Source organism: Microcebus murinus, chromosome 10 (genome assembly GCF_040939455.1).
Source record: "Microcebus murinus isolate Inina chromosome 10, M.murinus_Inina_mat1.0, whole genome shotgun sequence".
Taxonomy (NCBI): Eukaryota; Metazoa; Chordata; class Mammalia; order Primates; family Cheirogaleidae; genus Microcebus; species Microcebus murinus.
In genome coordinates, this window is record NC_134113.1 from 6,817,289 (window position 1) to 6,842,489 (window position 25,201).

At 42.6% G+C, this 25,201-nt stretch overlaps 1 protein-coding gene across 4 annotated transcripts in view; it reads left to right on the forward strand.

Moving 5' to 3' along the window:
- TCF20 (transcription factor 20) overlaps window positions 1-25,201 on the forward strand; it is a 169,081-nt gene that overhangs the window by 136,005 nt on the left and 7,875 nt on the right. For all 4 annotated transcript variants that reach the window (XM_012741805.3, XM_012741806.3, XM_076006946.1 and 1 more), the window contains exons 3-4: window positions 15,535-15,628; window positions 24,292-24,341. In XM_012741805.3, the coding sequence (XP_012597259.1) occupies window positions 15,535-15,628; window positions 24,292-24,341 (144 nt within the window). The remainder of the gene's footprint in view (window positions 1-15,534; window positions 15,629-24,291; window positions 24,342-25,201) is intronic.

Below are 25,201 nucleotides of genomic sequence, written 5' to 3' on the forward strand. Positions count from 1 at the left end.
ATTATTTTTGCTTGTTTCTAGGCAGAGTTTCTTATCGAAGGAATAAAAATATATTAATGCTTTGGAAAATGAAATGTATTTGTTTGCTGGCACAAGACTTTGCATACCTCCCTTCTCCTCACAGCAGGCCTGGGTATTTAATCCACTATTATTGACGAAAAGCACGTGGATTTTAAAACCAGCTCACCTGACCCCTGGTCCCTAGGCAGCCAGTACTGTTTCAGCACTCCCGTTTTACCTGTTACACCACTTAGCATTCACTCTTTAAGTGCTCTAAGTCACTCCAATAGTGGCAGGTCCAAATTCCTCATGACTGGGCAGGGCAGGCCTCTGAGGCCTTACTGACTCATCCCCTTGTCCAAGGTAAATGCAACTACTTGGTGCTTACACAGAACCACAGCATCCAGAGGTTATGGCCTCACAGTTCTGTGTCTCAACGTTCTTGTACAGGTGCTCATCTGAGCTAAGTTAGACCTGTTCTCAGTGTGACTGCCTACTTACCTGATGGTCTTCCTCACCAGATTAGCTCCCCAAGGGCTGAGTTGGTCCAGGGCCCAACCCTAGTGCCTGGCATGGGGGTGATCAGTATAGGGTGAATCTATAAGGTGGCTGGTAGGCTCTCTCTTAAAGAGATACACATAAGGAGCAATGTAATGTCTGGTAAGAGGTGGGCTTTTGGATGCCATTTAAATTATGTATTTTTAAATGTGTATAATATTGGAAGTAATTTGTGAAAATGCTGGTTAGAATTTTAATCTATGTAAAAAATTAAAGAGATGTTAAAATGTGTTTTGGTTATGAAATTGAGTGGCATTTTTTTCTATATGCTACTTTATAGTTTCAGGGGAAAAATTAAAGGATGAGAGGTGAGCAACCGGCAATAATCTTAATTCCTTATCTGTATGGTTCTTTGTGAGGCATAGCGTACCGGGGATAAGTTCTATCTTCATTACAGAGGGCATCTGTGTAAGGTTTCATTGTTCATGTCTTTTAAGTGTATGCCTTTTGGGACAAAAATGTGAGTTGACACTAGGTGAATGTAGTGCCATTTCTTGAGGCAGGAAATCTTGGAGGAAGAACAGGAGTTGTATTTTGTTTATGTTAACTCTAAGATGCCTCCCTCCTAGACATCTAAGTGCAATATAACCATTTCAGAATGAAGGAATTTCTAGTGGATAGTTTCTTGCATCTAAGAGCAGCTCCAGCTCAGTCTAGATGAGCACCTGTGTAAGTATTTTGTGGCCATGGTCTCTGGATGCTGTGGGTCTGCGTAAGCACTCAGACCTGCCACTATTGGATTGCCTTGGGGGGGTTGAAGAGTGAATGGCAAGAGAAATAGACACATCAAGATTCACACCTTCCAGCTTCCCTAAGCCTTTCCGCCCTGCCCTCTGAAACTCAAAATCCACCAAGAACACACTCTTAATTCTCCACTCTGAACAGCTTCTTCACCTGTCTCTCTCAGTGGCACTACCTCCCCTCCCCTTGCACTCCTTCCAGATGAAAGAAGAGTCATTTAGCCCACTCACTGTGGACCAGATACCCTTGAAGAGATGACTTGCTCCTTCACTGCAACACATCAGGGCAGGTTACAAGTAGAGACTGGGGGATATCATGCAGGGCAGCCATGGTGTGCTGTGGTTGTTGATAGGTATCTAACACTGCTGGTGTTTCAGCTTCACCTCCTCAACAGGCAAGGCTATTAGCAGTGCTGCCGAAACTCTTCCGTGTTAAAGAGAATCATCTCCCAGCAATGGCATCTCAGTGATTGCTGACCCAGCATTCTATTCTCCCAGACCCACCTCATCCTATCCCTCCTTTAGGGTAAAAAGAGAGTTCCATTTAAAGTCAATATGCCAACAAGATCTTGTTGCTCAGCTTTAGAAAACTCTTATGTTCAAGACCTTCCAAATTAGTTCTAGAAAACTCTAGGAAATGATCCAGCTGCACACAGACTTTCCCCATGACCCCTCAGGGAGCTCTGACATGACCAGCAAACACCAGTTGTTGCCCTCTGCTCCTTAATTTGACTTGAGAACTCTGAAATCCCTTAATCATTTATTTATATTCATATATATATTTATTTCTCCCTTCTCCCCCACCCCAAGACAGAGTCTTACTCTGTTGCCCAGGCTAGAGTGCAGTAGCATCATCATAGCTTGCTGCAACCTCAAACTCCTGGGCTCAAGTGGCTCTCCTGCCTCAGCCTCCTGAGTAGCTGGGACTACAGGCACATGCCACCACACCCAGCTGATTTTTTTTTTCTATTTTTAGTAGAGATGGAGATCTGGCTGTTGTTCAGGCTGGTCTTGAAAGTCATTGATATGTTTTTAGACAATTTTGATAATTTCGCTAATCCTATCTTCTGCTTTTTGGTTCTTTCTAATTTCACTCATGGAAGAAAACCCCTGTGATGGAACCACCTTTCCTCAATAACCACCATGCACCACCCATGTTTCCCAGAGACAAGGACCAGGGGGAGAGAGCCCAGGAGGCTCCTGGATTTACCCAGTAGATGTCTTTGATGACACTAGAGATTGTTAGCAAAGGAGAATGATTACACAATCTTGCAGATCTCATTTTATCCTTTGTCCAAACATTAGTAGGTATTGGCTTTTGGAGAACTTTAATGTTACTTAGCCTCTCAGCCCAATTGCTTAACCTGTAAAATGGGGATAATAACTGACTACCTGGTCAGGTTGGTGGATAAATGAGATCTGTCCAAACAGATCTGTCCTAACAAAATTGGAAGTGGAGGAGGAGACATACTAAAATTATTCCAGATTTCTAATCTTGGTCATATTATTTGCAAGTCTCCCTTATCTTTTCTGTTGAAGTAAGGATTAGATTCTTGTTGAATATCTTCCTACTCTGACTGTAATCTTCTAAAACAAATGAAGAATAAGATTTTCATATCCATAAAGGTCGATTGAACCAATAGTTCTTAAACTTTTTTTAGGATAAGAAACATCTGGAATGCTGCCCACACAGCCTCTGCTAAGGTGGTGCACTCAGTCTGCATTTTTAACACGAGCTTTGGATGATGCTGGTGCAGGTGACATAGAGTTACACTTTGTAAAATGCTAAAATCAGTTCATAAGCTAGTCATAGATCTAGATGCCAAAATTTTCATTCTAGATTTGGACCAAGTTTTTCCTTCCAGTACAGGGTGTCCAGGAAGAAAAGGCCCCAGATTGAGCATGACCTATGAAAGTGAGAGTGACCTGACTTGGTGCTGTGAAGGGTATGTCTTATTACATTATCACCTTATTAAGTGGCCCCCACTGAAGCCTGGATGTGAGATTGGGGGCACTGGTCTTAGGATATAGGGGCCAGTGACCCTGTATATAGTTGCATTGGCAGTAGCTTAAGTATGCCAAGACATCCTAGTGTTTTAAAGTTCCTTTCTGCACCTCCTAAATATGCCTATGTCGTCTCTCTTGTCAGGCTGTCCTTGCCCTTGAAAAACTCACCACCCTGAGGAGTAGAGTCAGACAGTCACCTGTTTGGGAAGAGGGACAGATAGTGAGGTAGAAGTGGATCTAGGCAAGAAAGGGGAACTTACAAATGCCAGTAGAAAGACCTCCACAGCCAAGTATTTGGAACAGCTTTGAAGATTTCCATTTCAGTATGATCTTCACAGATTTGAAATCTTGTTAAAGGAATCCTATTGTGGCAGACAGCAGGTTTGTCGTTTCTGCTGCTGAAACTATAAACATTTCAGTATGGGTGCCTCGTGAATAAGCAGCTTCCAGTAATTGGCTTTCTGGAAGCACAGACCCAACTCCTGAGTAGGATGAGCCATGGAGAGAAGCAGCTTATACCAAGAGTCACTTCCCGGGAGAGTAATTTCTTTAAAAAGATGCCTTTTTAGATTCAGAAAGTACAAATTGTAATCATTTCTCTTTATAAGCTAATCCACTGTTTGAGCAAAGGGTAAAATAAAAATAAGCCAGTACATGATCTTGTGCAACTTAAATTTCAATGTTTTAAACTCTTGTCTATAAGCATTTTTCATCTCTTTGTATTTAGAGAAAAAGCTGTTCTCTTTCTTCTTCACAGGCTGCTGCAGGGCTCCGGCTCCTGCTGGGTTCAGCCTTTTCTCAGGTTCTCTGCTCTTACTCAGAAAAGTGCTAATTACTGGCTTAAACCTGGTCCTGGACTCTAGCACTCTCTACTCTTCTTTTCTTCTTAAAGAGTACAAGTCCCTTTTCTTCTTAGCATGGACAAACTTCCTTAGACAAAATATATAATGTTTTCAGCAAAGTTGCACAGTTTTCTTCTGGGGCTATAAAAGAAACCCTCAGATTAGAATTATTTTAATGGAGTGTATATACCTGTGGATAAGCTAAAATATACATTGTTTCAGGGAAAAAAGCAAGTCTGCTTGCTCCCCTGAGAAACGTCATTACTGAAACCTGTGTTGTCTTTTTGAGTTATGAGAATATATATTGACATTACAACAAAGAATATGTATACATTTTGAGCAAGGGAAAAATGATTAAACCAAGCCTTCTTGAGTTATGCTTTAATAATCTAGAAGGGGGATGAAGAATAGTTTTAACTTAAATTGTGGCAAGGAGGTCGTTTTTATTTGGTAACTTGCTTTATATTGCTTGGTTTTGTCTCTGTAAATTTATTGCTGAACCTGAAAGCTGAAAACCCATGAGAATTAGAATTTGGGAATTATAGAATATTTAAGACCCACATGGCCAGGTGCAGTGGCTCACACCTGTAATCCTAGCACTCTGGGAGGCCAAGGCGGGCAGATTGCTCAAGGTTAGGAGTTCGAAACCAGCCTGAGCAAGAGCGAGACCCCGTCTCTACTATAAATAGACCTACAGACCATCCATTCCACGTGGGAGTGAAAAGTAATAGAAAATGACTAGGGATCACTACTGGTACTCATTTTTCCATTCTATTTTTATACAGTGTCTTAGGAATGGCCTAAATGTCCTTTTAAAAATACTCTTCCTTTGTTGTGAAGCATGTTCAGGTTTTTTGCAGTCATCTGTATATCGTTAAATAACAAAAGATCCCCTGACCTTTCCCCCAGCACCACTCCCTAAATCCCCCTTGTGCTGTTGAGAAAATCAAGACTTAAAGAAACTAACTTGTCCAAGCCCCTGTAGCTAGTGAGAGTGAGGGCCAGGCACGGGTCTCTCGCTTTCTCCAGGAGCAACTCTGCTGCTGTTCTGCCTCCACAGCAGCTTCTGTGATGGACAGCTGTGCTCCAGTGAAGAACTCCAAGAACTTCCTTTCTACCTCAGCTTTCTCTCTGTTTTTCTTATTTCATATTGTCTTGTCTGTTTTTAGACTGCCTATATTTTTGAGGTAGAAACCAAGAAAGATACCCCTCGGAATATAAGGAAGACACATACAGTAAATGTCATTTAAACTAAATCTTCTTTGACTGGATTTTTATTTTCTGCCCTCTGCTTTAGGAGAAACAAAATGATATGGAGAAAAGCTTGCTAGCAGAGATTTATTATAAAAAGCAAGTTCTAGGTTGTATCCTAGAGTCACTTTGATAAAGCCTAGTTTATTCTAGTATCTTACAAGGATACTCAGTATAGAATCAACTCTTAGGCAATGGGAAATAATCTAATTAAAAATGCTGAGGCATGTCCGGGCAGATTGCTCAAGGTCAGGAGTTCTTAACCAGCCTGAGCAAGAGCGAGACCCCATCTCTACTATAAAAAGAAAGAAAGAAATTGGCCAACTAATATATATAGAAAAAATTAGCCGGGCATGGTGGCGCATGCCTGTAGTCCCAGCTACTCGGGAGGCTGAGGCAGGAGGATTGCTTGAGCCCAGGAGTTTGAGGTTGCTGTGAGCTAGGCTGATCCCACGGCATGCACTCTAGCCTGGGCAACAAAGTGACACCCTGTCTCAAAAAAAAAAAAAAAAAAAAAAAATGCTGAGCCATTTACTGAAACAGGAAGATAGGTTGTTTTATAGTTTCTAGCTTTACCTTCAGTTACCTAGAAAATGTCATTTGAAATTAACTTATTCCTGACCATGCCAGTTCGGATTTTGCTATAAGTCTAAAACATTCTAATCTGTAAATAAAATGTTCCTAAGGGAAAGTTGCATTTTAGAGCAGGTGACACTTGTACTTAGCTCATCAGAATCCTGTGGTGCTAATACCCCAAGCCTCCGGTAGGGGTGGAGAGCCTGTGGCATTAGGGTCTTATGTGGCCTTCTGGATCCTTGAGTGCGGCCCTTTGAATCCAAATTTTACAGAAAAAAATCCCTTAAGTAAAGGGATTTGTTCTGTAAAGTTTAGCTTCATTCAAGGGGCCACACTTGGGGATCTGAAGGGCCACATGTAGCCTTGAGGCTGCAGGTTCCACCTCTCAGAGGGTTCCCCTTCCACCGTGCCCATTTATACCACCAGACAGCCTGGCTCACTGCAGCCTATCACAGGGCAGTCTGTCATCAAGTCCTGTCAGTTTTATGGCCAGAATATCTGAATGCAGCCTCTTGTATGCATTTCCACCAATACCTAAACTCTTCCTGTCATCCCTAACCCAGCAACAGCCTTTATTGGCCCCAGGTTCTTGCACATGGGTTCCTCACCTCTTCACAATCCTTCTCGGTTGTCTCCCGCACCCCATGTGCTTATATAACTCCACAAGGCAGTTTGTTCCCCCTTCCCCTGGGTAGCTCTTACTCATTCTTCACAACTTGGTACAAGCAACACTCCCTCAAGAATGCTTTCCTGACCTCTGTAACTAGGTTGGGGACGTTACCTCTAAGCTCTGAAGTACTGTTTGCGCCACAGTTTAGGTTTTGCTTTACTGCCATATCATTCTGTGTTCCCTGAGGGCACATACTAGGTGAACTTTGACTCCCCGTTTCAGCCCTACACATAGGCATGCGATAATAATTTGTTGAATCAATAAAAAGAAAAGATTATTATACTCTGAAGTTGATGCTACCAACTCATGAGGAAACTTAAATATTAAAAGAAAAACCACTGAGAATAAAAGGCACCTTGATCATACAGTCTCTTACAACTTTTGGAAAAAACTGAGCTGAGAAGGGCCAGACTGGCCAAGTTCTTGTTAGTTTTTGTCCAACCCCTGTTTCTACTTTCTGAACATTGCAGCTTTATGCTATGGAGTCAGGATGGACATGTTAATAAGGCAAATCAAAAGTCCCATAAACAGCTCATTAGGAAGTCAAAATGCTTTCCTTACATACAGTAGAATAACCTGGATTTCATGATTCTGTAAATAAGCACCAGCCTGGCTTTTTGTCCTTTGTTAGACAGTGGTTACCTTCACTGTACAACAGTTATACCTTGCTTTCAACTTACCTGACTTGTGAACATCTGAATTCGTAAAGCAGCAACAACAAAAAAGGTGTATATGTAATAGAATCTTTTAGAGAAAAATCCTTTCCCATTTCCATCTTAGACATATTAACCTTTCATTATTTGTTTGCTGAATGATAAAATGAACAAATCCATTGCATAAAGCTATGTGTATTCTAAATGTATTCTTTATGTGCTCATGGTTGTGGCTAAATTCTGGTGCCCTCTGTTTGGCAAATGAAGTGTAGAAAGACAAGGAAGGATAGATATTATTACTAAAGGAGAAAAATCCTTTAATCCTAAACCTTCTAACCTGATTCAGAGCATCATCACTGTAAACTATAAGACAGGCTGGCCTCACTTGTGGGTACAAAGACACGAAGAAGGGAATTAAAGCAACAGGCTTTCCTCATGGATCAAAACGGAGGCCAGGGATGTAGCTGGGAGAGGCTGCCAAAGCAGCTGCACTCAGGTATTTTGACCTTGGTCATGCTTTCTGTGCATTTTGCACCTCTCCAGGGCCAGCCACCACCCATCCCCCACTCAGCCACAGAGACACTTGTTATATTTATAATGTGATTTGAAAGGCTTTCTCAAAGAAACAGATACTTCTTGGGGTCAACAGCAGAACTACTTTTTGGTTGGGGGTTTTATGGGAGGAGAATGGGGATCTAAATGGACAATTTTATTTCAGATTATATCTGAAAGGTGACCAGATTAAAGAAAGTTTATGCGAGTATGGTGGGAAACAGATGACTGTGTCCCAAGAAGCAAAGAAGATGCGCTGTTAGGCTCTAGGTATGTTGTGGAGAACAGTACCATCAGCTGGGCCTCAAACCCCTATGGCAGTAGAGGGTCTAGAGTCAGCTACAGTAGATTATTTTAGATTATTCTAATATGAGCGGGAACAGGTTGGGAGATCTGTGGCTAGGAGCATGTGGCAGATGACCGGTGCAGGCAGCAAAGGAGTCACTGTGCCCAAGTCTGCTCACCACCTAACACACAGGGCAGTGTCTGGAGTGCAGTAGGCAAGCTGTTGGGGCACTTTTTCTTATTCTAATTATGCTCAGTGTGCCTCTTTTGGGTGGTTTTCAATGCTTTCGAACTCCTGCTAGTGTTTAATTTGTGCACAGTTGTGTGTAGCTTTAATCTCCATTTAACACCTTCCCTCCCAATGCAAAACATGTCAGAAAACTTTAAAAATAGTTCCTGTTAATCTGTATTGGTCAAGGTTAGAAGAATCTAGGGAAAATACGGTGAAAGTACTAGTAAATAGTAGCTAAGAGGTGAAGTGTCCAGAGGATTTGGCCAAGAGCTGACCATCCACACCGTTGGAGATAAACTGCTAATGAAACATACAAGAACTATAAACAACTGTGGCAGGCCCACCTAGGATCTGCTTGTTACAGGCAGTATTCCAGGAGAAAAAAAATTCATAAATCCTAACAATTATATAACTTTCTAGTTTATGAAACACTTTCACAGTTATTTCATACAACAACATTAAGAGGAAGGCAAAGCAAATATTGTTATGCCTATTTTACAGATGACAAAATTGATACAACTTTTGGCTTTCATGTATGTACTGACACCCCCAGTTTATTTCTCCATTAGCCCTGTGCTGTATCACACCTGGATAATATTTACAGTAGACCATACACATTTATTCTGAAAACCAGTCAAACCTGGAACTTGGGTCTTTAAGTACACATGATTAGGCTTTAGCTAGTTAATCACTGGCTGATGTTTCATACTGGTATCACCAGAATTCATTAAAATGCGTATTTCATGGTTTTAGTATCTAAAATTGGCACTGGAGCAGCTGTGGGACCTAAGCGCAACTTTGAAATCTGTGCACTATATGCCTTGAGTAGCATTGAAAAAAATGGACTTGAAAAGAACTGGGCATCTCTCTGGCTTTCAGAGGTTGGTTGAGAAGCCTCAGTGGTACTGGTCTCTAGTGCAGGTCCCAGAGCCTGCCTCCCAACTTTTTGTGAGAATGGCAAGCAGCAAAGTGATGAAGCCAGTTTCAGGAATTTTCATGGGAAACATAAGGAGATTGGCTAGCTCTAAGGAAGCAAAGATCAAAACATACAGGGTTATATATATATATATATATTGTTTTGGCCAATACCTTGAAGTGCTCTTGAAAGAAGATAAGATGCAGAGTTGCATCAAAGAAAGACATTCCCAGTCCCTTAAAGAGTAGCTCCTTGTATATAGGTCTGATTGCTGCCACATAGTTGGTGTACATAGCTAGGACAGCAGAGGCTTCTGTCCTAGATATAGGAGGCATTATTAAAAGGGGAAAAAATCTCTTGCTGGTGGGCAAAAATTAACACATGCCTTGTCCACATTCTCCAAGCTCTACCAGCATCAGCTTTTTAACTCATGTTGAAGAGTATCCTCATTATTTGTCTCCAAGCTCTCACATTTGTCAGACATTGAATTCATTCCATCAGCCCACATTTACAGTGTGCCTGGGGATGCAGGAATGAATCTCACAGTTTAGGGGAGATAGGTGGACATGAATAAGTAAATACTATAAGCATGAGCAAAAGTGTGTGCAGTACTGGATAAAAGTCATCCAGGACACAGTAGTAGCAAAGTGTGTGATCTACAAGGTTTGGACAGAACCAGTCATCGGTACGATAATAACATTCTGGCCCAAATACTTTGGCACTCTGAGGCTGCTGTGAGGTGCTCATTAAACAGAGTGATTATTCAGGTCGCTGTTACGTCTCATAGGAAAGAGCCTTTCTGTGAATGACAAAGCATGTAGACTTCTCCTTTGGAGCATCCCTCAAGTAAGTCTCTTAGTTGATTCAGCCCCTGTAGTTTGCCACCTCAAGTCATCAAGCCCTGCCTCTGAGACAGGGACTGGTGAAAGGTTCAGGTTGGGTGTCTGGCCGCTTTAAACATGCCCCAAAACTAATACATTTTACAATTTATTTCCCAAGTTTATAGTACCAAGAAGTGTAAGATTCTTGTCTGAGTTTCTTAAAAAGTAGTTTTTATTCCCCTCCTTGATAAATGGAAAATTCACTATTAAAAGACCATTCTGTCATCAGAAGTTTGGGCTGTTGCTTGTTTGAAAAATATACCTTAGTTTAGAAACTATGCTTGAAGCCCCTACTGTGTCTCATTTTGCATGGGAGTAGTATTGTGTGGACTTAGCTCTCCTAGGAATGAATATTGCTAAATCTGTAACAACAATGTAGTTAAACACAAAAGACATTTAGCTGTGCAGTGACTTTATTATATTGTTTACAGTATAAGAGAATGTGAGTATAAGTAGTTTCTTCAGGCAAAAAGTAAAGAATAAAAATCTAATTGGAAATGGTACAAGCCTGGGTATTGATTTTTTTGATAGAAGATAAGAACAGAGGAAAATATTATAGAGATAAGTTTTTATAGTCTATCTTCAGCACCTGGCACTTAGGAAGTACTTTCAAATGTTGGGCAGTTGAGGGAATGAAGGGGACTAAAACACATCAGAGTATGCTATGAAGAATGTTGACCTTGAGGTTCAGAAGAGAAAAGGCTGAAGTTCTAAATTCTGTTACTACCTGTGTGATCCTCTGCAGGTACCTTTGCTTTAGCCTCTATTTCTTCAACTAGAAAAAAAGGACATTGAGGACAGACCCAGAGTCCCTTCTTCAGTGATTTTGTGATGCCAAAATTTGCCTAATGAAAAGTGAGACTGGGTGCAATGGCTCATGCCTGTAATGCCAGCACTTTGGGAGGCTGAGGCAGGAGATCACTTGAGGCCAGGAGTTCAAGATCAGCCTGGGCAACACTGCAATATCATGTCTCTATAAGAAATTTTAAAATTAGCCACATGTGGTGGCACATGCCTCTAGCCCCAGCTACTTGGGAGGCTGAAGCTGGAGGATTGCTTGAGCCTCAGGAGTTTGAGGTTGCAATGAGCTATAATAACAGCACTGCACTCCATCCTGGGCAACACAGCGAGTGAGATCCTTTCTCCAAAAAGAAAGAAAGAAAAAGAAAAACAAAGAAAAGTGAGTGAAATTGTAGGTGTTTCCATGAGGGAGAAATGTGTTACCTTGAAGAATGTAAAAGGGGAATGAGCAGTCACTTCTCTTATTATGAGATTCTTGGGAAATCCCCATGTGTTAGTTTTCTATCATCATTAAAACACATTGCCACAAACTTGTTTTATCTTACAGGTTTTTTTTGTTTTTTGTTTTTTTGGGTTTTTTTTGAGACAGAGTCTCACTTTGTTGCCCAGGCTAGAGTGAGTGCTGTGGCGTCAGCCTAGCTCACAGCAACCTCAAACTCCTGGGCTCAAGCAATTCTTCTGCCTCAGCCTCCCGAGTAGCTGGGACTACAGGCATGCGCCACCATGCCCGGCTAATTTTTTCTATATATATTAGTTGGCCAATTAATTTCTTTCTATTTATAGTAGAGACGGGGTCTCACTCTTGCTCAGGCTGGTTTTGAACTCCTGACCTCGAGCAATCCGCCCACCTCGGCCTCCCAAAGAGCTAGGATTACAGGCGTGAGCCACCGCACCCGGCTATCTTACAGTTTTTGAAGGTTAGAAGTCCAACATAGGTGTCTCACTGGGCTAGATTAAAGTGTGGGCTGAGGCCAGGCGCAGTGGCTCCCACCTGTAATCCTAGCATTCTGAGAGGCCGAGGCGGGAGGATCACTCAAGGTCAGGAGTTCGAAACCAGCCTGAGCAAGAGTGAAACCCCGTCTCTACTATAAATAGAAAGAAATTAATTGGCTAAAAATACAGAGAGAAAAAATTAGCCAGGCATGGTGACACATGCCTGTAGTCCCAGCTACTCGGGAGGCTGAGGCAGAAGGATTGCTTGAGCCCAGGAGTTTGAGGTTGCTGTGAGCTAGGCTGACGCCACGGCACTCTAGCCTGGGCAACAGAGTGAGACTCTGACTCAAAAAAAAAAAAAAAAGTGTGGGCTGAGCTGCATTCCTTTTTAGAGGCTCTAGAGAAGAATGTGATTCCTTGGCTCATGACCTTCTTTAGTCTTCAAACCAGCAGCATTGCATCTCTCCTACCCTGCTCCCATCATCACATCTTTCTAAGGCCTGTGACACTGGCTCCCTCTGGGAGAGGTTCTTAGCTTTTATGAACCCACATGATTAGATTTGGCCCACCTGGATAAATCTAGCATACTCTTCCCATCTCAAGGTCCTTAACTTAATCTCATCCGAAGAATGGGTCATTTAAGGTCACAGGTTCTGGGCATTTGAATGAACATCTTTGGGAAACCATAATTCTGCCTACCACACCCCATGATCTGTAGATTGCTCTGTGGGAGATGGAAGTATAGTGGAGAAAGCACTAAATGGCTCTCAGGAAAACTGGAATCCTAGCTCAGCCAATCATTATATAATATCTCTCTGGGTCTCTTTCCTGCATCTAAAAAGTTGGGGAGTTGAATTAGACCAGTGGTTAACTTCACTTTGCATCAGCATGGACTGGAGGACTTGTTACAACACAGATTGAGGTGGGACGCAAAAGTCGGCATCGCTAACAAGTTGTCAGGTGAAGCTGATGCTGCAGGTCCAGGGACCACACTTTGAGAACCACTGAACTAAACTGCAGGGTTTTTCCTCTTTGGATGCAACATAGTAAATTAGTCGTGCTTTTTAATAGAAGCAACCATCATTATTGATGTGATTTCTTGCTTGCTGAGTTGAGGTGGGAAACAAATGGACATTGTTCAGCTCCAAGCTCCATGTCTTTTCCTCCCTCCTATAAAGTAGGGTGGTGGCAAGGTCTGCTCATGGGTGTACCTCACGAGATGATCTGTGCAGAATGTCTAGTGTGAGTCTGGCATGTGGTCATCTTCAGTCAAATTTACTTGGCACCTTTGATCCACCTTTGATCCACTTGGCACCTTTGCACCACTGTTCTAAGCCTGGACTGATGCATTTAACCCCCACAACATTTCTGTGAGGTGAGTGCTATTGTTAGTCACTTTGTTGAAGAAACAAAGGTTGGGAATTTGGCCAAGAAGGTATAGCTAAAAAGTGGTGGAGTCACTTACCAAGCAGTTATTTAAGTTCCAGAGCCCACATACTTAACCTTTATACAGCAGTGTCTCCAATAGTAGATCTCTACCTATATCAAGTAGAATATTTGACTGCAGGTTATAAAATTAAGTTGAAATGGGTTTTTTGGTGTTTTATTATTATTAATAAGTTTCCTATAACAAGTCTGGATGTGGGGTGGTCCCGGGGTCAGGTGATTTAGTGCTTGGTGGTGTCAGGGTGGGTCCAGGTCTCTCCTCCTTGTCACTCTGCCATCCTCAGCATGTTGGCTTTGTCTTCAGGACTATCCCCTTGTACTGATACAATGGCTGCCACAGATCCCACCATTCAGTCCTCACAGAGGCTGAGTGAGAAGATGGCCTTTTTGTCCCTCTTGTCCTCCCCACCCCCCTTTTTTTAAGAGATGAGGGTCTCACTATATTGCCTAGACTAGTCTCAACCTTCTAGTCTCAAGCGATCCTCCCATCTCAGCCTCCCAAGTAGCTGGGACTATAGGCGCCCACGCCACTGTGCTGACTTCTTATCCTTTTTTAAGAGGACTAAACTTTTGCAGAAAGCCCCTTTCCCAGAAGGCTTTCCTACCAGAAATGCTTGACTCACCTATTCCTAAGTGGCCACCACTAAATGAGACTCACCCTTCAGGGTGGAGAGAGTTGGGAATGCATGCCCTCTGGATGGCTGAGTCTGGCCTTGGCTCCTGGAGCAAGAAAGGTAGGCGGGCCGCTTTATTCTCTCAGATTGATGGCAACTCTTCTTTTTCCGGAAGGTGCTCTGTGACACTAATAAAAGTAGATAAAATCTAGGGCTATCAGGAATGCTGTTAATTGTCCCTGGTTTAATCTAAGCCAAGTGATCTCTCCTTTCTTAATGAGGATGTGAGGACACCCAGAAGGATCTTGGTGTTCTGAGAGGAGGGCAAAGCCCTTGAAGGACTTGCAGCCCTGTTCCTGCCCCCATTTGTCACTGGAGGGTACCAGAGGTGGTCAGCCTCAATCTAGCTCTAACCAGGAATAAGTTACTTTCCCTCTGGTGCCTTATGTATCTCATCTGTAATGTTAGGAGTACCTACCCGGTGGGGTAGTTCAGAGGACTGGCTGAGTTAGTCCATGTCGTTGCTGCGGCCCTCCTGACTCATGGTAAGCACTTGGGCTTCAGTGTTGCTGGCATTAGTGTGGTTTTCCATCTGCATCGGCGTTAGGGGGGCTTGAGCCAGTTCAAGTGTAACTGCCTAGGGAGCACTTTTATTTTTCATAGGCACAGAAACAAGTGTCTGTATCTTCCTGTTAGTCTTATCTGGGCGTGCCTCCACTACCTGAAGAGTCTGCGTCCTTCCTCAGTAGGGCCACATGCGGTTGTGTTTTACAAATATGATTGTCGTTCATAAGACACACGTTTCTTATACTGACAGGATGCGCACTCACAGCAGCCACATCACAGGGATGACAGAGATGTGCCCCACTTTAAGAAAACCTGACTATATAAGGAGGAGTGTCTCGATTACAGAAAAATGTCTCACTTAGCTAGAAATTCATGGCAGGTCTTCTAGTGCATTTAAAATAAGATTCGGGTATAAAAATAACATTTGCACACAGGAGCCCATATTTTCTGAAAGGGAAATATACTTGTATTGGGCATTTGGGGTAAGTAGATCAAAAATAAAAATAAGTCTTCTTACAAATATAAGAACTAGAAACCAGATTCTACTTTTAATTCTAAAAGATTTATATATAATTCTACTACCTTACCCTTTTCTCCTACCCCAGTTTTTCTCAGCTTAAGTAAACAGGGAAAATCTGCAGGCAGCTCACAATAGCAGTGAGGAAATGACCAGCAGAGCATGTGGGTGGGTGGACAGTAGGGACACCAGAGGCAGGGCTGGATGCCCCACCTTCTGGCGTGTTCACACATGCACTGTAGGATTGCTTTTCTCACCCTGCTGTGTTGTTCTGTTTGATTTGACAACATGTGTGAGGCTTGGCCTAAAATATTATTGGATCCCTTCCCATGGTGTGGTCAGTGAGTGGCAGTTAGAACTTGACCAGTCCATCCTGCCACCACAAATTCCTCTAACCACAGAGACACATGCTGCTGAGGTCTAACCAATGGGGACCTGGAGGAAAGGGGGGAATCTGGGATACCAATATGCCTGACTTTTTCCTTCCTTTCAGAAATGTTCCCACTGCCAGGAGGCAGGTGCCACCTTGGGCTGCTACAACAAAGGCTGCTCCTTCCGATACCATTACCCGTGTGCCATTGATGCAGGTAAGATGGGACCCCACAACTTTGTCCAGAGCATCTGAAGAGTTAACACATACAGAATCCAAAAGGCTAGGACATAACAGTTTCTCTTCCTTTTTTCCCTTCTTTATAGTTTGCTTTTTTGTGGTTGGTTGGTTGGTTGGTTGGTTGGTTGGTTGTTTGTTTGTTTGTTTGTTTGTTTGTTTGTTTGTTTTTGGTCTCTCTTGATCTTGTCCTGTATGTATTATCCTTTCTGCATTTTTTTTTTTTTGAGACAGAGTCTCGCTTTGTTGCCTAGGCTAGAGTGAGTGCCGTAGTGTCAGCCTAGCTCACAGCAACCTCAAACTCCTGGGCTCAAGCGATCCTTCTGCCTCAGCCTCCCAAGTAGCTGGGACTACAGACACGCGCCACCATGCCCGGCTGATTTTTTCTATATATATTAGTTGGCCAATTAATTTCTTTCTATTTATAGTAGAGATGGGGTCTCGCTCTTGCTCAGGCTGGTTTCAAACTCCTGACCTCGAGCAATCTGCCCGCCTCGGCCTCCCAGAGTGCTAGGATTACAGGCGTGAGCCACCGCCCCTTTCTGCATTTTGATAACAGTTTTATCTAATTTATGTATGATTCACCTATTTAACACATTGACTGCCACACTAGAAAACGAGTTTTTTTCCTTTGGGCCATGATGTTTTATTATGAAAATAGAATAAAAACTTTGAAAACAAAACGATCCTTTCTAATTTAATGAAAAATTTGTTACTTTTTATTGTTTTCTGTGTGTGAGTTATATGCAATTTGACAAATAGTTCTCGAGGCTCCCAAGGTGAAGAAATGTGAGTTACATGTCCTTCATGAGGCCCCAGGCTCAAAACTAGCATGAGTTGAATACAACTCACATGGCAGTTAATGTGTTAAATGTATAATTCAGTGGTTTTTAGTATAGTCACAGAATTATGCAACTATCACAATAGGTTTTAGAACATTTTCATCACTTCATTAAAAAACTCCTAATGGGTAGTCACCTTCCTTCCCCTCCAGACCCTAGCAGCTGCTGATCTGCTTCTATCTCTATGGATTTGACTATTCTGTACATTTCACATAAATGGAATCATACAATATGTGGCCTTTTGGGACTAGTTTCCTTTACTTTGAGTAATGTTTTTAGGGTCCATCCACTTTGTGGCATCTATCAGTACTTTGTTTTTATTGCCAAATGATATCTTTTTGTAAAGAATATACCATATTTTTGGCCGGGCGAGGTGGCTCACGCCTGTAATCCTAGCACTCTGGGAGGCCGAGGCGGGCGGATTGCTCAAGGTCAAGAGTTCGAAACCAGCCTGAGCGAGACCCCGTCTCTACCATAAAAATAGAAAGAAATTAATTGGCTAACTAATATATCTAATATAAAAAACAGCCGGGCATGGTGGCTCGTGCCTGTAGTCCCAGCTACTCGGGAGGCTGAGGCAGGAGGATCGCTTGAGCCCAGGAGTTTGAGGTTGCTGTGAGCTAGGCTGACACCACGGCACTCATTCTAGCCTAGGCAAGAAAGCGAGACTCTGTCTCAAAAAAAAAAAAAAAAAAAAAAAAGAATATACCATATTTTGTCTATCCATTTATTGGTTGATGGACATTTCGGTTGTTTCTACTTTTTGACTTTAATGAGTAATGTAGAACATTTGCATACAAGTCTTTGTGTGGATACATTTTCAGTTCTCTTGAGTATATACCTAGAAGTGGAATTGTTGGTCATGTGGTAATTCAGTTTAACTTTTTGAGGAACTGCCAGACTGTTTTCCAAAGTTAGATGCACCATTTTACATTCCCACTATCAGTGTGTGAGGATTCCAGTTTTTCCACATCCTCACTGACACTTGTTATGCCTTTTTTTTTTTAATTATAGTCATTCTAGTGAGTGTGAAATGGTATATCATTGTGGGTTTGATTTGTATTTCCTTGATAGCTAATGATGTTATGTGTTTATTGGCCATTTATCTATCTTCCTTGGAGAAGTAGCTATTCAAATCCTTTGCCCATTGTTATATTTAGTTGTCTTTTAATTGTTGAGTTTTTTAAGAATTTTTTGTAATTCTGGATATATGGCTTGCAAATATTTTTTTCTTCCATTCTGTGAGTTGTCTTTTTACTCTCTGATAGCATCCTTTGAAATAAAAAAATTTAATTTTGATGAAGTCCAGTTTATCTTTTTTTCTTTTATTGTTTATGCTTTTGGTGTCATATCAAAGAAATCATTACCTAATCCAAAATCAAAAAGATGTACACCTATGTTTTCTCCTAAGAGTTTTATAATTTTAGCTCTTACCTTTAGGTCTTTGATCCAGTTTGAATTAATTTTTGTATGTGAAGTAGGAGTCCAGATTCATTCTTTTGTATCTGGATATCCAGTTGTCCTACCACCATCTATAGAAATGACCATTCTATCCTCATTGATAATCTTGGCACCTTTGTCAGAAATTAGGCTACCATGGATGTATGGACTTATTTCTGGACTCTCCAGCACTATGCTATCTTGTTTACTATTGCTTTGTAGTAGGTTTTGAATTGGGAAGTTTGAGTTTTCCAATTTTATTTCTTTTTTTCAAAATGATTTTGACTATTCTGGGCTCCTTGCTATACCCATATGAATTTTAGAATCAGTTTATCCATTTCTGTAAAACGAAAAAAGGCTATAGACATTTTGATAGATTACATTGAGTCTGTAGATTAATTTAGGGAGTATTGTCATCTTAATAATATTATGTCTTCCAATTCATGATCATGGGATGATTTCCCATTTATGTCTTTAATTTCTTTTAACAGTTTTGTAGTTTTCATATTATAAGTTTTGCCCTTTTTTGTTAAACTTATTACTGAGTATTATATTTAGTGCTAAGTGGAATTTTTTAAATTTTTGAATTGTTCATCATGAGTATATAGAAATAAAATTGATTTTTGTATATTGATCATGTATCCTACAAATTGTTGATTGGTTCTGATAGTTTATAGCATATTTTATATACAAGATCATGTCATCTACAAATAGATACACAGTTTTACTTTTTCCTTTCCAATGTGATGCCTTTTTTTTCTTTTTCTTGCCTGATAGCCCTGACTAGTACCTCCAGCAAAATATTGGATAGAAGTGTCCAGAGCTGACATCCTTGTCTTATTCCTCATTCATTAAATATTAGCTGTGGGTATTTCATAGATGTTCTTGACACAGCTGAGGTAGTTCCCTTCTAGTCCTAGTTTGTTGAGTGTTTCTATCATGGAGGGTTGTGTATGAGTTAGAAAAAAAACATAGTATTTTTTCTACTCTCACACCACTCAACACAGTACTACACACTTCTATGACCCAGATGTGTAGGGGTTTTCCCCACACAAACCAAACAGTTCTCCAAGAGACACCAATTAGGTGTCCTACAGTTTAACTCAATTCTGATACTAACCAGAGTTAGTGAAGTAGTGCAGACTTCACAGGTTAAGGACTCAGCCCCACAAGACTACTTCCCACTTCAGATGCCAGTCTCAATGCCCAGGTGGTGACCTGTGCTTCTGAATGACCAGCTATCAGTCAGGGTTCCCAAGAACCCCTCCTCAGGCAAGAAAAAGAAAAAAAAAAGGCATCACATTGGAAAGGTACAGAGGATAATGCTTCTGCCCAAGTTGGATAAAAGTGTGTGTGTGTGCAGGTGCACGTGCGTGCTGCACATGCACTGGAGAGCAATTTGGTGGCCAGGGCACTGTTTGACCAGAGAGATAAGCAGGGAGTGAGACGTAAAGAGCCTTAAAATGTCAGCTCAGAGAATTTGGGTTTTAGTCTGTCCCATCTGCTCTCTTCCTTCCTCTAAATGTTGCCATGTTGAGTCTATTCTGTAATTTACCCAGGGTCATGGTTTGGCATATTCCATAGTACAACTGTTAAATCCTTTATTCTTAAGAGCCAACCAGTTGCCTTTTCTCATTTTCATTATACTGCCCCTAGTTAAATATCTGAATGTTTTGTTTTCTTTTTCTAGTTGAAGCTTTGTGGTTTTAAATGGGGGGTGTTTGGGGTTTTTGTTTGTTTGTTTTTGTTATTTTAAAGAGACAGGATCTCACTGTGTTGCCTAGGCTGAACTTGAATTCCTACGCTCAAGCAATCCTCCTGCCTCAGCCTCCCAAGGAGCTGGGACTACAGGCCCAGCTCTAAATGAGGATTTTTAAGTATTAAGTTTTTGATAGTTTGTTAGTTTTATCTGGGAAATACAATATATTGGCTCTCCCAGTTGGGGAAGAAGTGGTCTTCCCCACTGAGGCTCTGCTAAGAAACATAAGGGTGAGTAGGCAAGTAGGTGGCACACAGTCCCAGCCAAGCACACTCTGTGTGTGCACTGGGGCACCAGCCTTGTCAGTGACAGGTTCACAGCAGCAAGGGTCCATCTTGGAGGCCACTGTCTGCTCCCACTTACAGCCTGCCGCCTCGTACAGCTTCTCAAGGGAACTCTCTGCAATGGTAGAAATGCTCTAGCTCTGCATTCTCCAGTATGGTAATGACAAGCCAGATGTGACCATCGAGCATGTGAAATTTGTCTACTGGAACTGAGGAAATGAAATTTTTTTTTAAATTTAAACTTTGGCCATGTATAGTTAGTGGCTGAACACAGGTGTAGAGCCACCTTGATCAGGTTCAGGCAGTGTGGTTGGGATTCTTTGGAAAGGGCCATGGGGCACTGGGACATCCTCTACTCTGATGGAAGCTTGTCCAGACTGCCCCACTGGCAGGGAAGCAGGGCCTTCTTTATTAGCTAAGGGTTTATAAGTAAATGATACCTGTCACTTTTTCTTTTTGAGCCTGTGTTGGTGGCCTGCCCAGCTAAGCTAGTAATATCTCTATTTAACAGAAGTTGGTGGCCAAGTGTCTAGTGAAAGGGAGGCCCCAGGTCAGGAGTGGTGAAGGTGGGGCTTTCGGCCCTCTGGCTTCACCACCCTTACTGCTGCACACTCTGTCCTTCTGTGTGGAGAGCTGGGACCAAAGAAGCAGTTTCACAAGATGGCCATGTCTCAGGCACTGTGGTCTTTTTGTTGACCCAAATCACAATGACCCAGAGACCTGTACTCCTCTGCAGGGATGGATATCTGTATTTATTCCACACAGTCTTCTCAGGAATTCTGCTCTATATATGATATGTCTTTATATCCAGGAAAGGTGTTCATTGATTGACTTTTCTTTCTGTTCATAACAAAAATAAGTCCTTGGTTTCAAGAGTCCCTAATCTCTCTGTGGAGTAAGGAGCAGTTTAACATTTTCATCTCTGGCCTTGTCGTCAACCGCCCAGATCTTTAAAGAGCTGTTGATGTCTCAGAGAAAACTTTTATTACTGGGACGTCTCCATGGAAACAGAATCTGTTTCACGAGGCTATGTGTGGCTCCTACAGCTTCCCCCACTTGATGTTGCCTGCATTTCTGATGTCACAGTAGCTGTTTATGCTGCTTGTGTCACAGGAACAGGGTTTGGCTTCAGGTGGGGGGATACGGTAATAAGAACATGAGCTCTGGCTAAAAAAAAAAAAAAAAAGAATGTATTTAATACAATGAGCCACAGCAATTAAGGCAGAAGGAAAAAAAGGCTTTGGTAGCTCATTAATAATTCCACTGTGCATAAAGAATCTTGCCTGGAGGGGATTTTTCTTTTACTCTCATGAAGAAACACAGCTGAGAATTTCACTTTGTGCAGCTGCCCTTGCACAGCAGCATTTTAGAGCTGCTGTCTCTACTGCAGGCTTTGATCTTGCCGTGGTGGGGTTAGAGCCCTGGATGGGTCATTATGAAATGCTGTTGGTCTGGCTCCTCCCCAGAGGGCAGCTGTCTGCGTCACAGAAAATAGTCTCAGTGCCAGGAGCCCTATCATTCCCCTCCCTATGCCCCAGGAGCCTGAGCCTGCCCCTCAGCAGGGCAGAGTGGGGCTGGCAGGCTCCTGTGTCCCAGGCCCGCCTTGTGCCAATATTAGGAATGACAGCGCTGAGCCAGGTTATAGATGAGACAGTGTCTGGTGCCCGGCAAATCCAGAAGACACTAGGCCCTTCTCTTCTCAAGCTCATTGTCCTCAGGCTGAGGGTACATGGATGCTATAGATCCATATACCTCTATATATCCATCTGAACTGCTATAGAGCTTGTGAGGAGCTCAGCAAGTCTGCCTGCCTTTGGAAGTAGCCTTCTCTTCTTGGGGGTTGATGTTTATATCTGGAAGGCCTCTTGTTGACTAGGGCAACTTGTCTTTCAGAGCTTGCTTGATGATACAGTGAGCTGTGTACTTTGACCTCACCATGCAGAAGTACTGACTGGTCCCTTCAGATGGCGTAGGGCAGTGCCCAGGCCTTAAAGAAAACAAATTGGGAGACTGTGCTGGCCATGTTGGTGGGGGCCAGACGCCTCCTCAGAGTCCTCACTTCTTGCTCTTCACTCTCCCCAGTTGGGACTAGTTGGAGAAAAGGCTCCCCTGTGCCCTTGTAGGTTTCTAAGCTCTCTTGCTGTGGTTCTGACCCCTGTCAGGATTATGAAGTGCAGTTCTTGATGGTCTATGGATATATCCAAGAACAGACGAGAGCATTTGTCTGCACAGTGTTCTTGCACAGGAGGCCTTGCCAAAGGTGGATGCTGTCTCTGGCAGATTCCTTTAGGAGACTTCCATTTCCAGAAGTACCTGGCACTAGTTCCAAGTTGCCTTAAGTTGATACTCAAATTGTTTTACATCTTTTCTGCTTTTAACTCAGAGGGCATACGTTTCCTACCTTTAGATGTATTTTACTAATGGTCTGTCACAGTTGGTCGCTGTTCCATGACTATGAGGGAAACTGTGAGCCATCTATGCCTTTCCAGTGGCACCCTTTACCACTCACATGGTCCTCATTCTCATATGTATAAACCATGCAGCATAAGCATAGCCAAGCCATACACGTGCTGTGTTGTTTCTCTTTGGCCCAAAGCAGTGCTGCCAGCGCTAGGGAAGGAAGACATGCTTCCCTTGAGTTCTAGTCATGTGTGTCCTGCTGCTCATAGACTCTATGATTGGAGCAGCAGGAGTCTTGGTCACCTGTGCACTTGTACATTTTAAATTAATGTGTTTCATTTACTGCCACTAGCTGCTGCTGGGGGAGGGGTTGGAGGTTAGTGATGACTTGCTGAGCTCTTGGGCCCTGGGAGCAGAGAAGGCTGCCGCTCACTTTCTTAGATACTCAGGGACTCCAGCCAAAGACAGGTAGCAATATTCCAGGGTTGGGCAAATAGGACTTTTTTTGTTTGTTTAGGACACTGGGACCTGAAGAGTTTTTGTTTGTGTGTTCTTGTTTCCTTGCTTATTACCATTGCATTTGAAATCTGTGGGTACACAGGCTGCTAATCTGGGTCTCAGTTTAAATTTAACAAGGATAAGTACCATGGCTGCCTCCTGCCATGGTGCCTGGGAGCTCTGAGATGTGTGATCAATATTTATTAACATTCTGCCACCACGTCTTGCACCAGTGACCTGGCTTTCATTCCCCAGGAGCTGTGGTGTGCAGAGTGAACTCATTAATTAGATTTCCTTGCCCCAATCCATGCACTACCCTTGCACCATAGAGCTCGACTCACCTGGAGGCAAATTCGTCCTTGCTGTCATCGAGGATGCTGTCACCATGTTAAAAGTTGGAATGAATCATTTTTCCTCCAAGGAGTAAAAGCATCCTCATGGGATTGTACTTTCCTCCAAAGCATTTAGTACAGATTATGTGATTTATATCGGGGGGCTTCTGTTGTAGGGCAAAGGTGACAGTGGGGCTCTCAGGCCTGGGTTCTCCTGGACAGAGGAGAAGAAGTGTCTCCAGATTATAAAATGTTTTTACAATGAGTCTTTGGCTTGAGCCTGGGGAATGGAGTTAGCCTATAATTGAGGATTTAAAAAATAGCATTTGGCCGGGCACGGTGGCTCACGCCTGTAATCCTAGCACTTTGGGAGGCCGAGGCGGGCAGATTGCTCGAGGTCAGGAGTTCGAAACCAACCTGAGCAAGAGCAAGACCCTGTCTCTACTATAAATAGAAAGAAATTAATTGGCCAACTAATATATATAGAAAAAATTGGCCAGGCATGGTAGTGCATGCCTGTAGTCCCAGCTACTCGGGAGGCTGAGGCAGTAGGAGTTGAGCCCAGGAGTTTGCTTGAGCCCAGGAGTTTGAGGTTGCTGTGAGCTAGGCTGACGCCACAGCACTCACTCTAGCTTGGGCAACAAAGCAAGACTCTGTCTCAAAAAAAATTAAAAAAATAGCATTTATTAGAGATTATCTCTGATTTTTAAAATAATATGATATCATTATGAAAATACAGAAAAATTTTTTAAATTAAAATCACTTGTAATCTTACTACCCAAAGAGAATCAATATTATATATATTTTGGTAAATTATATTTCAGTCTTTTACCTGTGTGTGTATATATATATACACACACACACATTTTAATAGAATTAGTGTATTTATACAAGTGGGTAATATTCCCTTGTGTTAAGGTATCATAGTTTATTTGGGGTGTATCTAATGTTTTCCTATTAGAAATGACAATATGGGGACCTCTTTCCTCCCTGTCTGGCCTTGTCATTTCCAGCCAGAATGGCCACACCCACATCTAGCTGTGTCAGGTTGAGAAGTCTCCATCTGACTGTCTCATTCTATCTTGCAGATTGTTTGCTACATGAAGAAAACTTCTCGGTGAGGTGCCCCAAGCACAAGGTGAGTTGGGCCCCAAGAGCCTGTGTTCCCAACAGAGCTGGGGTCGAGGGTGGCTAAAAGACCTAAAAACCAGGCATTGGAAGACCTCACCCATGCCTGTCCCTACTTGTGCCAGCCAGCTCCTGGGTGCCAGCCAGCTCCTAGCCCTGGGAGGGTGGAAAGGCATGATACTGAAAAGAAACCTGTGGCAAAGGGTCAGCACCCTGAGTCATATGAGGGGGCTGGGAGAAATGAGTGTTTGGGGTGGGGGTTGTGTATTCTAAGGGAAATGAGAAGATCAAACTCGGTAAAACAACTAATTTCCACTTTTGTTTAATAGAACCCCAGTTGCAATGTTGGCATTTGGTAAGATTGGTTCTAGGCCTTCATGTATAAGCAAAGACGTTTTCCCAGACTAAAAGAAATAGAGTTGATTCCAGGGCTTTGGGGAAACTCACGTTTTCTTCCAGATAGTGATTCAGCACGAGTAACCTGCTGGTTCGCAGGGGGATGGGCTGCCTCGGCACCGCTTCCCAGTTTCTTTAAGAGGTGATCTCATAGTTGCCTCTTTTAGGAGAGGGCAGAAGATGAGGGCTGAACAGCCTGTTTGAGATACCACATGTGTGGGGAGGGGAGGATACAGAAAAGGGCCCCCAAGAAAGACTGGAATGGAGACAGCTGCCACCTGTTGTTTCCTGTGGTGGCCATACTCTCTGGCTGAGGTCACACTGACACCTGGTGGTCACTGGCCGCTCAGTCTTTGGTCTCCAACTAGGACCAGAAAGGACTACAAAGAAGTCGAGAGAGGTCTGCTCTCAAAACGCTCCTGAAAGACACTTACTTAACGCTTCTCTTAAAAAGTTATTTTCAGAAGTAGATCA